The sequence below is a fragment of the Hemicordylus capensis genome, chromosome 2 (assembly GCF_027244095.1).
Source record: "Hemicordylus capensis ecotype Gifberg chromosome 2, rHemCap1.1.pri, whole genome shotgun sequence".
Classification (NCBI taxonomy): Eukaryota; Metazoa; Chordata; class Lepidosauria; order Squamata; family Cordylidae; genus Hemicordylus; species Hemicordylus capensis.
In genome coordinates, this window is record NC_069658.1 from 105,387,321 (window position 1) to 105,403,928 (window position 16,608).

General features: G+C 41.6%; 1 protein-coding gene and 1 long non-coding RNA gene across 3 annotated transcripts; one reads left to right on the forward strand and one right to left on the reverse strand.

The window, feature by feature from the left end:
- Positions 1 to 376: 376 nt before the first annotated feature.
- Positions 377 to 2,485, reverse strand: LOC128344886 (uncharacterized). The gene is made up of 2 exons (XR_008316108.1): positions 2,356 to 2,485; positions 377 to 2,076 (listed from the first exon to the last, which is right to left on the reverse strand). It is a non-coding gene; the product is annotated as an uncharacterized LOC128344886 (long non-coding RNA).
- A 36-nt stretch (positions 2,486 to 2,521) lies between these two features.
- On the forward strand, positions 2,522 to 14,240 carry ZFAND5 (zinc finger AN1-type containing 5). Of its 2 annotated transcripts, XM_053295884.1 has the most exons (6): positions 2,522 to 2,952; positions 7,558 to 7,710; positions 7,819 to 7,930; positions 8,322 to 8,422; positions 11,317 to 11,442; positions 12,585 to 14,240. In XM_053295884.1, exons 2-6 carry the CDS (start codon positions 7,560 to 7,562, stop codon positions 12,731 to 12,733), a joined length of 639 nt encoding a protein of 212 aa, XP_053151859.1. In that variant the 5' UTR covers positions 2,522 to 2,952; positions 7,558 to 7,559; the 3' UTR covers positions 12,734 to 14,240. The 2 variants fall into 2 exon arrangements, with proteins under 2 accessions (XP_053151859.1, XP_053151860.1); XM_053295885.1 differs by lacking the exons at positions 2,522 to 2,952; positions 11,317 to 11,442 and adding an exon at positions 3,288 to 3,421.
- The last annotated feature ends 2,368 nt before the right edge of the window (positions 14,241 to 16,608 follow it).

Sequence of the window (16,608 nt, forward strand, 5' to 3'; positions counted from 1 at the left end):
ATAATGAAGAATTGAATTATATACACCGTCTAGAGATGTCTACACTGCCTAGAGATGTCTATAATTAGGCAGTACATAAATATGATAGATTAATACATACATTTATAATAAATAAATAAATGGCAGGGTGGGATATGGTTTCAGTCCTAGGTTTCACTATGAGCATATGTGCCATGTGATAGATATATAGGACAAACATCACAGCTGTTCGGAGAGGAGGAAAGCAAAGGAAATAAAATGGTTTTAAAGATTCAACTGGTCTCTCATGACTTGTAGTCCCTATCTTATTTTCAGTAATTTTATATTCATGTTTGATCGTCTTCATGAACAAAAATTGTATCTTTTTTCACTTGTATTAACAAAACAGCCAACAGAGTTTGAGAAAATAGACATTATTTCTAATTATAAATTATTCAGATATTAATACAGTGGCTTGGCTTTGTGTTGAATGAAATGCAGTAACTTGGATCTGTGATAAAAGTAAATGTTAGTAGTGCTCAAGAATTGCTCAGCTATTGGCACCAGCAGTTATCAATCAATAGCTCTTTAGAAGAGAAACAGAGCATTCAACTGTTGAGAAAACACTACACAAAGCACTGCCCAGACACAATCATTGTTCATTCACATGGGTCTTGCATACCCATGGTCATAATATGTTGTGACCACAGCCAAAATCACCTTGGGGGGACAAGAGTGGAAATTCAGCACCAGAAAACCTGTATTTATGAGAAATCCTAATAAGCAACCAGAAAATCAACTATCAGAACATAGTTATCAGTCTCCCAGAAAAATAAAAAGCTGTAAGTACGTAAATATATACATACTTATAAATAAAAGTATATTAAATATATTAAAAATATAGTAAATATAGTTAGTTAGTTGTTTATTTACGATCTTAGATCAAACAAAGTAAATATATTAAAACAGATGTAGATGTAAATTGCCTACTGTTAGCACAGAAACTGAGAGGAGAAATGGTCAGGCCAGTTTAGAAAGAGCAACCCTAATTAAAGCCACAATAAAATTTCTGATCCCACTCAAATCAGTAAAATTGCTGATTTGCTAACAGTGGCAAAAGGGAATTGTGAGAACAAATACACGATTACAAATTCGCATTCCTGTTGTTTTGTAAGTGTGTGAGTGCATTTATATATACAGACAGATACACACACACACCCTACCCAGGGGTCCCTCAAACAAAAGGTGGTTAGTAAAGTTAATAAATACAATATTATAAAACAATCATAATAGGTGAAAACTTGGTTTTGTGGCCATTTTTCAGAAGTATTCTTTCCTGATAAGGAGAGATGCACAGGCCAACCCTGCAGTCTCCTTCTCTCCAGGATCAGGCTGCCACTGCCACAGAGGTGTGGGTGTGTAGAAAAGTGGGGGGGAGGGGGAAGAGAGAAGAGTGGTTAATGAAGGAATGCATAAAAACTAGCCACCCACCCATTCATAGATCATACTGGAGAATGTGCACAAATGAACAGATAGGACAAGGGATTTTGCATGTTTTCCGGTCAGCATGCATAGCCTCCGAGGGATGCTATGGAGAACGTGCAGAGCACTCAGCAATCAAGAGGGGTTTTCACATACTTCCAAATCAGCACGTGGATCCTCCACTAAGAGCTTATGTACATTGACGAGTCAATGGGTGGAATACTCATGTCGTCCAACATGATTTGGAAGTTATGCATATTGACCAGACCAGACCAGTGAGTTCCATCCTCTTAATGTTTGCCTATTATCTATGATATCCAGCGAAACGTGCACATCACAGTGGCCGGTTTGTATGCACATTCTTCTTAGTTCGCATTAATTCGAAGACAATACACAGTCAGCTTTCTTGCATAATTTGCAGTAGTACTTTTGTCACACGTCACCGTTTGGGGGTCACATCCAGGAAGCGGAGGGCGGGGCGGGGTTAACCCTAGAAAGTTGACAATCCCAAGCATGCTGACTTCAAAGCGAGGCGCATGGAATCAGTAGGATATCTGAATTACTATGGTTTGGATGAATCAGGCTCTTTTTTTACTGCCCTTTTCAAATCTCCAAGCCTCTTCTTCCTTTCTAGATCTGGAACAAAAGGATAATTACTTAAATAGAAAGACACATGCAACAAATCACATGGTTCCCGATGGAACCCCTGCACTTCTTACAAAACGCTGTTCATCCCCGCCCCGCTGCCTTCCGATCCTCCCTCCTTCCCTCCCCACACGTTGAGGGCCCCCTTCCTCCCCCCCGCCCGCGGACTTGGACGGGGACGAGGGAGGGGAGCGAGACAAGAAACGAGAAAGCGCTGCTGGGGAATGACAGTGACGTCGGCGATGACTCTAACTATGAGGCGGGGCTTACGCTGTCGCTCTCCCACACGTCCCGCCGCCCCCGCCCCACGCAGCTCCTCTTTCCCAACTCGGGGTTGGGAGGGGAGGGGGAATGATGACGTATTGGGCCGCCCTTCCTCCTTCCCGCCCCTCCCCTTCTCCAGCCGCGAGTGACTCCCATCAGGGGTGAACGAGCGCGTTCGCGCCAGTCAAGCAAGCAGGCCGAGCAGCCACCCAGCCTCGCTCAGAGCGCTTCGGCGGCCGGCGCGCGCGCTAGACAGGCGGCGGTTTGTGCACGTGAGGCCGTGTATATTCCACCAGGCCCCGGAGGCTCGTGGCGGCGGGGCGGCTCAGCTGCCGCCATTATCACCAGCGCGCGGCAAGGAACCATCTTCCTCTCCTCTCTTCCCCCCCCTTCCCCACCCGCGGCGTGTTTGGTCCCGCGCAGCAGCAGCTCCTCCTCCTCCTCCTCCTGCTGTTGGAACAAAGGAAGGAAGCGGCGGCGGCTGCTTTGCAGCAGCAGCTCCGAGACTCTCCTCCCGCTAGAACCGGGACAGCAGCTCCTCCATTTCGCTTTCTTTGTCCGCTTTCTCTGCAAGTAGGAGCCTCTCGAGGACCCAACGAGCGGGTGAGTCGCGTGAGGCGAATTTATTTCTTCTTCCCCTCAGTGTGAGGCGGCGGCGACGGTGGGATAAAGGCGATCCTCTTGGTACCTTCCCCTCCCCTCCTTCTTGCCCCCCCCCGCGCCGCCGCGTACAAGCAAAATGGTGGGGAGAGACCGCGGGAGTCGGTGGAGGAGCTGCTGCTGCTTCGGAGTCTGGGCTTCTGTGTGGGCCGCGGCAGTCTTTCGTGTGGGCGGGGAAGGGCCGGGGAGGCGAGCGCGCTGCTTCGTGTGCTTCCCTCGCCACAAAAACGGGGGGGGGAGGGGCGCGCCGAGAAGAGCGAGGACAAAGGGCCGCGGCGGGGCCCACCGGGCTCCGTGTCGCTTGTCGTGCGGACTATGGTGGCCGGCGAGAACGAGCGGCGGAGAGGAGAAGGCCCCTTCTTCCTCCGCCCACGTCTCTTGCCTCCCCCAGTTGGCGTCGTAGGGTTGGCTGGTGGGTGAAAGGAGGGGGCCGGAGTGAAGAGTTAAAACGAAAACCCCCAAAACCTGACACAAAACTTGCCCCGGGGGTGGGCGGGGGGAGAGATGTGGAAGCGGAAGAAAGCGGGATCAAGAGCTGGAGCGAGACCGTGGGGCTTCCTCCTCCTTCCCGGCTTCGCGTGGGACCGAGGCTCTCCTCCCCCCCGTCACCCGGCTCGTGTCCAAAGAACAAGGGGGTTTTGTATCTTCGTGCGCGCGCGCGCGCTGACCCGGAGGGTGGGGGCATTGTATGGCTTTCCCCAGGCTGCCTTGGCCTTGCCATGACTCAGTGGTTTTCTTTCAGGAGGCCTCGTGTGTGTTTGTCAGCTGGGTGGATGTGGATCAGGAGAGAGGGAAGGGTAGCAACTGCGCTCGAGCAGGGCCCCTGCTGCTTGCTGCTTCCTCCCCCCACCCTCTCTCTGACACCCCCCCATAGTCTTGCAAGGAGAGTCCGCCCCGACCATCATCGCCTGCCATTTTCTAAATCTTTTCCCCGAGTCCTTGGCATTCTAGAAACTATCTCTTCCCTCCCTCCTGCTTGCCCCCCTTCTCCCCCATGCTCTGGGTTGCTGGCAGCTCCTTCTCCTTTGTTTCTCTCACTTGGCTGGTTTCAATTGTGCCACTGATATGTCCATTCCTTGCTGTTTTGCCTCCCTCCCACCGCCACCCTTCTGAATTTATTGTGAAAGGCAGCTACTATACTATTTTTTCTTCCTTACATAAATCCTCATTTACCTAGCTTGCAATCATGTGCACACTTACCTAGGTAAGACCTATTGAACACAGTGGTACATAGTTGTGAGTAAACAGGCACAATATTACACTATGTTTTTGCCTTCTAGAGTAGGATATTTAGATGAGTATATAGGTCAGCCAGCTGATTTAGTGTCATCACTGGTGCAGTTTCCACAGGTATGATATAAATTCAGTAGTCGCTTGGATTTTTAATCCTTGCTTCTATGTTTCCTTAAGATATTTTTTAAAAAAATACATTAATGTACTTATGCATGGTGGCTTATAAAATTTGCTCTTGGAGATAGTAAGGAATTTGTTGTTGCTTGTTGTTGCTCCTTACTATTTGGTCCTTAAAGGTTAGGACAGCTGAGATTGTAGCTTCTTTGACACTTAACTACACATATTATACTGAAGTGGAATTATATCTCTATATTCTGTAGCTGTGACTTCATACGTGTATTGGTGGAGCTCATACATGAGTACTTTTGTAAGGGCAAATCTACAAAGTTGCACATTTGTGCCATATTTTAGTTGGAGGTCAGGACCCAAGCTAAGTAGATCTTTTAGGAAACCATCTGGTGTGTATATGTAGTGTGTATTTAGAAGTGGCAGGACAGTAATCATCTGGGCCCAGTATCACTCCTTGCTGTTCTTACTATGATTGCTCAGGGTTATAACTAATAAAAAATTCTAAGCAGGTTACTTTGCTGTCCACTTGCTGTCTCTTTTCACTGTGGTTTCTGTAGTCGTTAATCAGCTCATATATTTTCCCATCATAATGGAAACATATTTTGCTGCTTTAGTTCTGTGCGCTGTGCAGGAGCTGGGCAGGCTTCTGAGATATAAATAGAAGCTGATTTCAGAGGCCCCTGTTGACGAGGTTTTGTCTGAGCCTCTAGCTCAGCCTGTCACATTGCAGCCTTGTGACAAGCGGAAGCTAATGCACTCACCCATGTGACCTTAGTTTCTGAGAAATATTAAAGCAAGTAGGCACACATGTGATGGTATCATAAGCTAGCGTTCCAGTGAAAAGCTAAAGGTGTAAAGGAAGTTTGGTAGCTTGAGATTATAAAGTTTCAGCTGGCACATGTGAGCGACCTGCAAGCAAAATTTGTTTCCCTATAATGGCCCCTGTCCAGCCATATATGGTTTGCACTTTCCCTGCTACAGTCACTGGAGATACAAATTACTTTTCCCCATAATGACTGATGATGTCATCTCAGGGTTTTAAAATTGGATGGTGCATATTATATATAATACTAGAGGCCTGGAAATGGTTTCACTTGACTGTTGCTGAAGACAGCGTTGTGTTTATGGTTGTATATTCCCGAAGACTCAGTAGGCTGGATAGACTTTCTATTTCCAATTTAACATAACTCTGAATAGACTGCATTTCTAGCTATAGTAAGTGTAAAACATGTCCGTTTTACATTTTTAAAAAATAGGGATGTGTTTTGTATGAGCGCAGATCTTCCCAAACATGTTTATTTAAAATTGCAGGCTGATTTCAGTGTGAAGGATGATCTTATAAGAATAGAAATTGCAATCTTAACTTGTGTATTATTGGACGAAACCATCCAATGGAAACATAGCCTCTCTTCTATCCTCCTTGAGCATGAATATAAAAGGTTGTATGTAAACTTGTAGAACAGTGTCCCATTGTATGTAATGTCCAGTGCGGGACTCGCTTGTGGCTATTTAGAGTGAAGGTAATTTCTGAAGTTATTCTTGGTTCATAACTTGGATAACGTCAATAACTCGTGGTTTTTAGTGAAAAGCTTGAGTTTTAGTATATCTACTCAAAAAGCATGAATGCTAGCTTCTAAAAGTTGCTTGCTGTTTAAATTGTCCTAATTTTTTTCAGAATACTTCCATTTTTGTAGCAGACTGTTATCCAATTATAGTGTCTTTGGGAACAGAGGATTTGCATCCTCTAGTCTAGCTTAACTGCTAATGAAGGTGCAGTGTTTATGTAGCTAAACTTTGACTCTCATGGCACGCATAGAAGAGAGGATCTTTGCAGGTAGATCTGTGGAGCTGTTAATCTTGTAGGAAGTAATAAGTGATTTTTGTATACTGAAGGGTTTAAACATGTTTTCAGTTAGCAGTGTGTCAGATTTCCTGCCCAAGCTGTCCTAACACCTTGCTCTGTTCTGGGAAATGCTGCTAGAGTAGACATTGCTCCAACTAGGAATACTGTACTGCCCAAACCCTTTTTTCTCAATAACTGAGTCCCATTGAGATTAACAGGACTTAAGTCATGACAAACTTGATTCATTGATTTCAGCAGTATTTTTTCATCCCACCCTGACTTGTTTGTATGTTGCCCATTTAGACTAGCATGGCACTTGGGCCGAAATTAGTACTGCAAGGCATATTGATGGATAATACCTGGAGTTTACTTGTATAGATGAACATATGTGTTAATTCTGCAGCTTTGAACTTCATTAGGGTAGGGTATTTTCAATAATGGGTAATATTACAGTCAAAAGTTTCAAGTTCAGATGTTTGCATTTTCTATGCTGTTGATTTCTTGCACAAAGTTCTGTGACAGTTCAGGAATGGTGATAAATAAGAATTGACCAGCAAAACAATTCTGCAATATGCATATTTTGCTACTACTATTGTATTTGTTTAATTTCACCCCTGAAAGGTGTAAGGCAAAGAAGAGGAACTTTTCTCCTTTTCCTCTCTACCTGTTTCCACCCCCACCCACCAATCCAACAGAGAAAACAGGAATAGCTGTAGCTCTATAATCACTTGATAGATGAGGAACCATGGGCTGAAATATGTTGAGTCTCCAAGTGTAGGTGCTGTCTGTTGGCAGTGCACTTGAATGTGAGTTTGAGTACACATTCCATTGAAAGCAGTGCAGTGTAGATAGCAAACATTTGCACCTGGATATTTTGTCCATTTACTCTTCAGTCTCTTAAACTGTGAGGGGGCATTCCCTCTTACAGTTAAATGACTCATTCATGGACAGAATTGGACTTCGAGAAATGCAGCTGCTTCCCCCTCCCTTTTAGACAATAGCTTGCTTTTTTCAGCATAATTCCTAATTCCAGCAGGAAGGCTCAGGCCTCCAAGGTGCTCTCTGCTGCCAGTATGATGGGCAGGATAAGGGCAGCATATAGGTGCAGTTCTTCATCCTGGCCAGTTTTTGTGCAGTGCCTTTTTTTAAAGGCAGGGGTAGGGGAGACGAATATGCATATCCTGCATACATCAGATCTGTCCTGTGTGTTGGAACCTCCAGTCCTGTTCCCTTCCCCATTTTGGTGACTAGGTCTTTACTGTGAAGTGCTATTTTGTGATGTCAGCGTCTTAATGGCTGTATCATGTGCCAGCTTCTAATGCATTTTTTCTTTTTCAACACAGAAATGGCTCAGGAGACCAACCAAACCCCAGGGCCCATGCTGTGTAGCACAGGATGTGGATTTTATGGGAATCCTAGAACTAATGGAATGTGTTCAGTCTGCTATAAAGAACATCTTCAACGACAGCAAAATAGTGGCCGAATCAGTCCAATGGGTATGTGTTGGAAGAAGTGTGAAACAGCAACTGAAATGCTAATTATTGCAACTCTTACGTTTTTATATATTATACATTTTACATAATCTATTTGCTCCTGGTTTTCAGGAACATCGAGTGGTTCCAACAGCCCTACCTCAGACTCTACATCTGTACAGAGAGCAGACACTAGTTTAAACAACTGTGAAGGTGCTGCTGGCAGCACATCTGACAAATCAAGGTAAGAAAAGTGTATAACACTATGGTGGTGACATGCATTAAGTGGGAGATCGTTTTAAGAGAATCTTTGATCTAATACCACAATGGTTGGTATTACAGATAGTTTGTAGAGGAGATAACTGCCAGAGTTGGTTATTCCTGCAATTAAATGTTCTTTTAGATTTGTTACAACAGAATTAATGTAATAATATCTTAAGATCACTGCATCATAAGTTTAGATTACAAGGACACTTAGTTGTAATAGTCTACTACATCTACATCAGATTTTTATAGCCAGTAGGTTTGGCAGTAGTTATCAAAATAAGTTCAAGGTTTTTAAATTTAAGTTTTATAAAAGATTAGTCTGTTTTACAGCACTAACAAATTGCTCTCATTTCACTGAATGCAAGCAGAAATGTGCCTGTTGCCGCCTTGCCTGTAACACAGCAAATGACAGAAATGAGCATTTCAAGAGAGGAGAAAGTAACTCCGAAAACGGAGACAACAGAGCCAGGTATGACTCTTTTAAAAGTAACTTAAGTGCAGTTAGTTCAGAGAAAACTGGCAGATATAAACCTTTTACAACCAAAGAGAAAACTCTTTGGCATTTGAAGTATCTTTTTTTATTGTTAAATGACAAAATCATACAATATAAGATCACTAACTTAATACCCCATTGATACGCTTCTATACAGACTATTCATATAAATATGTTCACATCATGAGTCACTTAAGTATAATTCATTCAGTAATTTGAATATATTGAATATAAAGTGGCAGTTTGAGGGGGTGGGATCCATGTGAAATGCTGAATGTGTTTCAGTCCTCTCAAGCAGCTGCTGTTACATCACACCTAGGCCAAGTTCATGACATTTTGATTAAGTTGATTAGATATCTCCATGTTCATATCTGTTTAACTGATGGCATTCATTTATTATTTAGAATCTACTTAAGTCTCCGAATACAAATTCCAATTCCTTTTGATATAGAGCAGGGGTTCTCAACCTTGGGTCCCCAGATGTTGATGGACTTCAACTCCTATAATCCCCAACCAAAGGCTGTTGGAGCTGGGGATTATGGGAGTTGAAGTCCAGTAACATCTGGAGACCCAAGGTTGAGAATCCCTGATATAGAGAACTGTATATATGCTGTCACTTGCAATCTGTTGCTACTGCAAGATAGGTTTCATTCCTTTAAAAGAAATGTGCACATAAAAGGCATGAAATCTGAATATAGAGAGTTCCTACATAGACAGTAAGATTACTAGCAGTAGCCTGCCACCTGCCCCAACATTTATTGAAAGCAACTAAGACCTAGTCTAGATGCTAAAGCAGCAGTATGAGCTTAGAATGGACTGTACCACTTCAGACTGCATGTGGGTGGTGATGCTTTTGAATGCTCCTTTAGTTCATTTTTAAAAACAAAAAACCAGCTGATTGCTAATAGAAAACCTTCAGTGCATATGAAGTGCTGTAACAAAACATTCTCCCTGCTATACTAACATTGTTTCCAAGAAGTATTCATAATGATCAGCCACTAGCATAATTACTTAACTTTCCCACATGTGCAGCGTTCATAAGATGAACTGAAATGGCCACCTTAGGGTTGGGAGTGTCTCCTACCTTTGCAGGTCCTCTCATTTGCCATCCTTCTCCATTTCCACTACCTGGCTTAGGATCAAAGTGCAAAGAGCCATTCCATCCTCATCCTTGGTGTGCTGTATTTGAAAAGGTGGAGGCCTGGAAATAGTCTAGCCCATTACTCTCCTTCCACACCACCTGTTTCCCCCTGTCACCCCCATCCTTTTTGCATACAACACACTGAGAAGGAAGATGACAGAGTGACTTGTGTGCTGTCACAGACCCAGATGGCAGCCGAAGATGAGGGCAGTATGTGAGGCAAACTGAAGTGGGAGCAGCGGGTGGCATTTGGCACCCATCTCAGGCGCCCAAAGTTCTTGTACTGTCCCTGTGTATGTGCAGGCTAGTCCTGAAACTTGAGGCATTTTGGAAGAACTTCAGTGCTTGTAAAGATCGTGATGTATTTTTACTAGCTGCCTTAATTGAAATGCTTTGGGCACTTTGCATGGGTGTTCTTCTGTATGTGTTCAGTATATATTGATAAATGAGTGAATTACATAACTAGCAGTGTGAATATATTTGGATGAACTTTTGTATTTTTAAAAAAGTGTAATGAATTTTAATGGTGATAGTGTTGGGGCTTTGAGGTATGATTTTGTTTATTTTAACTTAGGTCTTTGAAAGGTCTAAACCTTTTCCTAGTAGTTTTTCTTGTTGGTCTGTAGCTTCACAAGGATTAACTCTGAAGGACTATTTAAAGTTTAGTGTCCCCCAGCAGACACTGTCTTTCATTTTAAGCTTAATAACATAAAAATTCATATTTGTATTCTTGTTGTAAGTAAATAGGCAACAGAGTAAGTGAAAAGGGCGCAGAATAATATGCCCGTTTTTATAGACTGTTTTGTCTGGAAGGTTGGCAGAGGGACATCTACTCCAACTGTAAGTGCGTAGGCATGCTAGTAAAATTGCTTTATGTCTAGGGCTTGCTATCATAATAGCTCAGCTCTTCATTTATGGTAATAGTCCTGCATATCTTTAAGGTGTGTATATACACATACTTTTAAACCTAATATGGTTTTCATCTGTGTCTTTCTACCTGTAGTTGTGAGCTTCAGGTGTTGAAGGGTTATGTGATGGAGGTAGGGAGAAGAGAAGTATATCCAAAGTATCCATTTGCTTCCAAAGTAGTTTCATGTGGTAGCATGGTAGAGCTTGTTATAGGAGAACGCAAATGGTCTTGCCCCAAATCTCCTACATCTCTCCTGTCAATGGTCTTCAACACCTATTGCTGGCCTTGTAAAAGAACAAGTAACAGTTTGCTGTTTGGGAACTACCGTAGTAGGTTCTGCTTCCTAGTGCCTCAACAAAATTTCATTCCAGGAGTTGTTTTCCCCTCTAGCTGACACATTCTTATCAAATACAACTAAGACAGTGCATTGTCTTAGCTGTAAAAGAACCTATTACTGAATTTTCTTAATAATGAGATCAGAAGAAAACATATAGATGGGGAGGAAGGAAAGCATCATTGAATGGTGGAGGGAGCAGGGTTATTTTAAAAAATAAATAAATCACCGGATAACATTTGATGTAGTTTTCAAGAACTGCTTGCTGAGTCACTTGTCAGCTGCTTTTTTCCTAGAAATAATGGTCACAACAAAGTATCCAAAGTAAAATAGAGAAAAGGATAGTCGCTAGGCCCTACTAGGCCCTATATTGCATTTTTGCTGATTCTTTATGCATTGCTTCTTGGAGCACACATGTGCAATTACAGCTTGGACTTAAACAGCAAAGCACATCAAATCAGCTGTGTGTGTGTGGTTTGTTACAGTTATTACTCAACCCAGTCCTACAGTTACTCAACCTAGTACATCTCAAAATGAAGAGAAAACACCTGAAATGCCCAAACCAAAGAAGAACAGATGTTTTATGTGTAGAAAGAAGGTTGGCCTTACAGGTATGTACAGGTGGTCCTTGTTCGTGGGGGTTCCGGTCTGGCCTACAACCACCGATAATGAAACCTTAAGTCAATGGGGGGTGGGGGGTTAGGTTCCGGAGCCCAGGAAAATGACCCCAAAAATCTCTAAAAAGACAGGGTAAAAGCAGAAATAAGGATGGAGCACAGCACTTTACTTTTGCCACCTCAGCTACTCTAGCAATGCCCCCCATCTTCTCCAGTAATGTGTAATCATGATGTTTCCTCACCCCACTGTTGGAAGTCCAGCACTTAGTAGTACAAGGCCTTTGGCCTGATTGGTTGGTAGGTTGGCCAAAGAGGCTGCACAAAATTAAATCCAATTCAAGTGAAAACATAGAGGATCAAGGAGTGAGAGGAGAATCAATTTTCAGTGGATAGTTAAAATGAATTTTTAATTGTAATTTAAATTACAGTGCTGGAATTACAAAACTAAAATCATATTTTTACTTTGAATTTTTTAAAAAACCCATTAAAATTAAATTTATAAAAGTGATAATTAGCATCTTACAAGGGCAGCACATTGTTGCAAGAGGCTCCAGAAAATGGCTCCAAGAAACTCCACAGGAATGGCTCAAAAAAAGGCTCCCAAAGGCTCCACAGGAATGGCTTTAAAAAGCTCCAGAGCAATGCCTCCTGAAGGCTCCCTAATGATACCAAATGCTACCCAAAATGGCTTCTAGAAGCACAAAACACTTTAAACATGTAGACCAAAGCACTCCACTGTCCCCTCAAACTCCTCACAACCCATGAGCATGTGCATCAGGAGCACAACCATGTCAGGGCAGGGCTGCACTGCTGGAAACTGCGGACAGGTGAAGCTGAAAACCACGGATAACTAGTTTGGGTATATATTGCCTAACTGTAGATACTCAGTACTGCATGTGCCAAACCTGTGGATAACAAGGGCCACCTGTATTGGGGCTCTGTATTATGCACACTTAACCAGTCTGGAGTTGGTTGCTAGGTTCAAACCTGCTCTGGGTGGGAAGCATTTTACAGCATTTTGAAATGAGATGTAAATTTTGGCTCTCTTCTCAATTGGAGTTCAGTTTACATTTCTAGAATTATGAATCCTTAACTCTTCGCCATTCAGTTATTCAAGGTGATCTGTTTTTTCACAGGGTTTGACTGCCGGTGTGGAAACCTGTTTTGTGGACTTCACCGTTATTCTGACAAGCACAACTGCCCATATGATTACAAAGCAGAAGCTGCAGCAAAAATCAGGAAAGAGAATCCAGTTGTTGTGGCTGAAAAAATCCAGAGAATATAAACAATTTTCTTCTTGGTGAAAAGACTGACTTCCTTTGTTTTTATTTTAAAATATCCTAGGAAAACATTAAAGAGCAGATGCATGGCCATTTTCCTTTGATGTTCTCCAGAGTTTTACTTTAGTCTGTCTTATTGATTGATATTTTAGGATGTTGTGGGTGTTACAGGCAGAATTGGATAGATACAGCCCTTTAAAATGTGTACATGCCCTCCCCAAAAATGAATTGAAAGAGTAAGATCTGCACTGGAAAACAGACATGCACAAAGGACAGAGTTGTCTAGTTCACATGTGCCAAACAGATGCATAAAATCTGCAGATTTGCAGCAGATTTGCCTTTTGGGAATGTAATTGAAGTATATCATCCTTGGATAGTGCTACGTGCCTGTTTGTTTAAAATATACACCAGGAAAAAATGAGTCTACTTTTACCATAGTCAAACTTTGTTCTCCTTTTTAATTTCCACAATCCGTTGTTTTGAAGCTGAGCTGCATAGGAGCCACTTGTAAATGAAAACGAGTGTTCAGGTGCCATAAGCTTCAGTTTAAGGTTACCTAATAAATCAAAGCAAGAAATTGGCATCTGGAGGGTGAAATCCTTGGAACTGATGAAAATTGCTCCAACTACTTAAAAAGTTGTTCCCGAAAGAAACTTCCTTTTCAGGACTTTATGAACTAGCCTACAACAGAAGACTTGTCTGCTTTTTACCCTTGTGTAGCTAAATGAGTTGTGTAGCACAATACCATAAGACTTTGTTTTACAGTTTACAAACTGCTACATATGGTTTTTTATAAACTTAACCACAGCAGCTCTGTCAAGTAATACATGCATCTGATGGACCTAGTTTGCAAATGTATTCAAGCATTTAATTTTTCATATACATTTTCTGTTGAATGTGTTCTGGGTTCAAGAGAATATTAGCTCTTAATTTTTATAATTTTCAAATGTAGTGAGATTGCACCATTTTGCATGGGAAAATCATACCCAATATGGCTGCTGTAGACTAAGTGGTACCTGGAACCACTCTGAGGGCTGCTTTATCATTTCAATAGTACTTGGGTGTAGGACTGTAGTGTTCTTGGGTGTATTGCATGGGCTGCATTATCTACAGCATTGTACAATAACAACTCTAGAAAAGGCAGTATACTTCACTGATGCTTGTCTGGTAATATCACTTCTGTGTTATAATGGAAGGTTTTTTTGTGATGTATGGAACTTGTGTTTTTTATATAAGCAAGTACAGTTTAGACTAGTGTAGTGGTAATGCCTGTTCTCATCTGTAAATAGTTGTGTATACACAGGGCACTACTTCTGATTTCTATTGCAGTGTTCAGTCTTAGTTTTTCTTCATTAAAAGCATCAGGTTTTTGCTTTAAACTTTGTCCTCAGTTGAGTTATTAGATATACAAATGTGTACAGATAGTTCATATTTATGTATTGCACATAATCATGCTACCCAGCATCTATGCTATATTGTATTATGTAAATAATAAAATCATGTACAGAGGGATATAGTTACTTTTGTGATGGTTCATTGGAGTTTCAAAACATTAACTTGAAATCTGTGGCTAAAAGATAGTAACTAATTTAGGATTTATCGGTTCCAATTTATCCTTGGGTTTAGGAGTTCTGTGTTTCTTCTCCCCTCCCTGGATTTTATTTATACATCAACTGATGAAGATCTGTTCAGGTGAGCAAAGCATATAAATTGGAATACAAACATGACGAGGCAGATGTCCAGCAAATAAAAGCAACATCATGGTCAAAGAGAGGGAAAACCTCTGTCTGCTTGAGGGCCTTAGAGTTTTGATCTACAGATCTCTCCACTTGGAATCTCTTTTAGCAGCTTTCTTGACAGCATTTTTCCAGATTTACTACCTTCTACTGGGTTGATTGCCTGAATGTGGACTTCAGCTATTGTGGATCAGTTCCTTGCAGTTTGAACAAAAGAACACTTTCACTCTACACAACTACTGAAGAAAAGTGCAGGCATCTTGGGTGCTTTTAAAAAAAGAAAACTTGAGTGTGATAACTGCTACCATGTCCACTGCTGCCATAGCACACGCAACAGTGAGGATTACTCTTGGATTCAAATTAAAAGCAACCCTAAAGCTGCTGCTCCAGCTCTGTTTGTACAAAGCAGCGCCTATTCTAAAGTTCTCCCAAATGTGATAATGGTTGAGATTGGTGCCCTAATGAAGAACAGAACATCCTCTGGCCTAGTGGATATCTGATGAATTGCAACAGAGTTAAGAGACATGGTATTTGAAAGTATGGTCATGCCTTCTAGAATAGTTTTTGAATGAATAAAAATGTCACCTTTCATAGGAGAGCTACTAGTAGACAAAATGCCTGTGTCCCAAAGAGATTTGGTACTAGATTTTTTCTGAGGTTTTTGAAAGTGTCCTTGTGCTATATTACTGTTAATGCGATTTCTTGGTGATATGACCCTGAAATAATTCAGTTTAATGAGAAGAGTCACTGAGTTGTGATTTATTTTTCTTCATCTTAACAGGTCAAATTTAAATTAAAGCACAGTTGGTGGCCAATAGCTGTTTTCTCATTGCAAAGAAGCACCTTTTAACATGGTGATTCTCTTTATTGAGCAGGGGGAGAGTAACTGGCCCTATTCACCACCAGCACAGTACCTCCAGTGACTGTTGCTGGTGTGTGTCTTATGTTTCTTTTTAGATTGTGAGCCTTTTGAGGACAGGGATCCATCTTATTTATTTATTATTTCTCTGTGTAAACTGCCCTGAGCCATTTTTGGAAGGGCGGCATAGAAATCTAATAAATAATAATTGTTTAATGGTTACCTATTATAATATGGTGTAGAATGTGTGCACCTTCTCTCCCTGCTGTAAATCAAAATTTTAACAGGAAGTAATTGCTTAATCTAAAGCCGCAATATAGGTATTTTACATTTGTGTTTGGATAACTACAATCCCTCCATATGTGTAAAGCTAGCAGAGCAGCTATCCAAGCAGCAGTATAACACAAGGGCCTTCCTTCCCTGTCACCATTCTAGTGCAGACTCTTGGCATTTGCCAGTTGCCTTATGGCACTTCAGACTTTCCAAAAGTATATGGCATTGTAGTATGATTATAGACTAAGGCATTACTGACCCAAGATCTTTTACGATAGAGTAGGTATAGAGTTGGTATTTAAAATGTGTGTACCTACGGTTAAGGGTATTGTGGCTTGTATAACAAAACACTGTAACACTTTACTTACAGTGCAGAGTATTATTGCGCAGGTTATCTCACTGTCAGCCACAAACTCTGCAAGCCTAGACAGCTTCCCAAATACTAGAAAAGCTAACTAATATTAATACAAACCTGGCAACTAAAGTAGTTGGTTGATGTTGAAAGTTGCAGCCCTGTGTGGTTCACAAAGAAATGGGATTCAACTTTATGCTATTTAATTTTAGTTCAAACAGTAAATGGCAGTACTGATGTGTTAGCAATCTGATAGAAACATGCAGTCCCATAAACACATTTGTAAGAGTGACTTAAAATCTGGTATACGAATGCATGAATGTTTATATACTGCTTTTCCACACAAGTTCCCAGAGCAGTTTACATAGATAAGATATAAATAAAATGGCTCACTGTCCCTAAAAGGCTCACGGTATTTTGGTGTGTTTTTTGGGGTTTTTTTTTAAAATGAGACACCAGCAACAGCCACTGGAGGGATGCTGTGCTGGGGCTGGATAGGGCCAGTTGCTCTCCCTGCTAAATAAAGAGAATCTCCACTCTTGCTGAGTTAGCAAAATGGGATGAGAGGGAATGTGACATTCCTCAAGTTCAGCTTATTATCCTGTTGAGAGAACTTTTCATGAATTGCAGATTTGACTTTAAACTGCCAGAATTAAATAA

Excerpts from the sequence above, each read along its gene's own strand:
- ZFAND5 (XM_053295884.1), top strand. The coding sequence starts at position 7,560 with ATGGCTCAGGAGACCAACCAAACCCCAGGGCCCATGCTGTGTAGCACA. Across the intron at positions 7,931-8,321 it reads AGCACATCTGACAAATCAAG|AAATGTGCCTGTTGCCGCCT; the intron begins GTAAGAAAAGTG and ends GAATGCAAGCAG. Across the intron at positions 11,443-12,584 it reads AAAGAAGGTTGGCCTTACAG|GGTTTGACTGCCGGTGTGGA; the intron begins GTATGTACAGGT and ends GTTTTTTCACAG.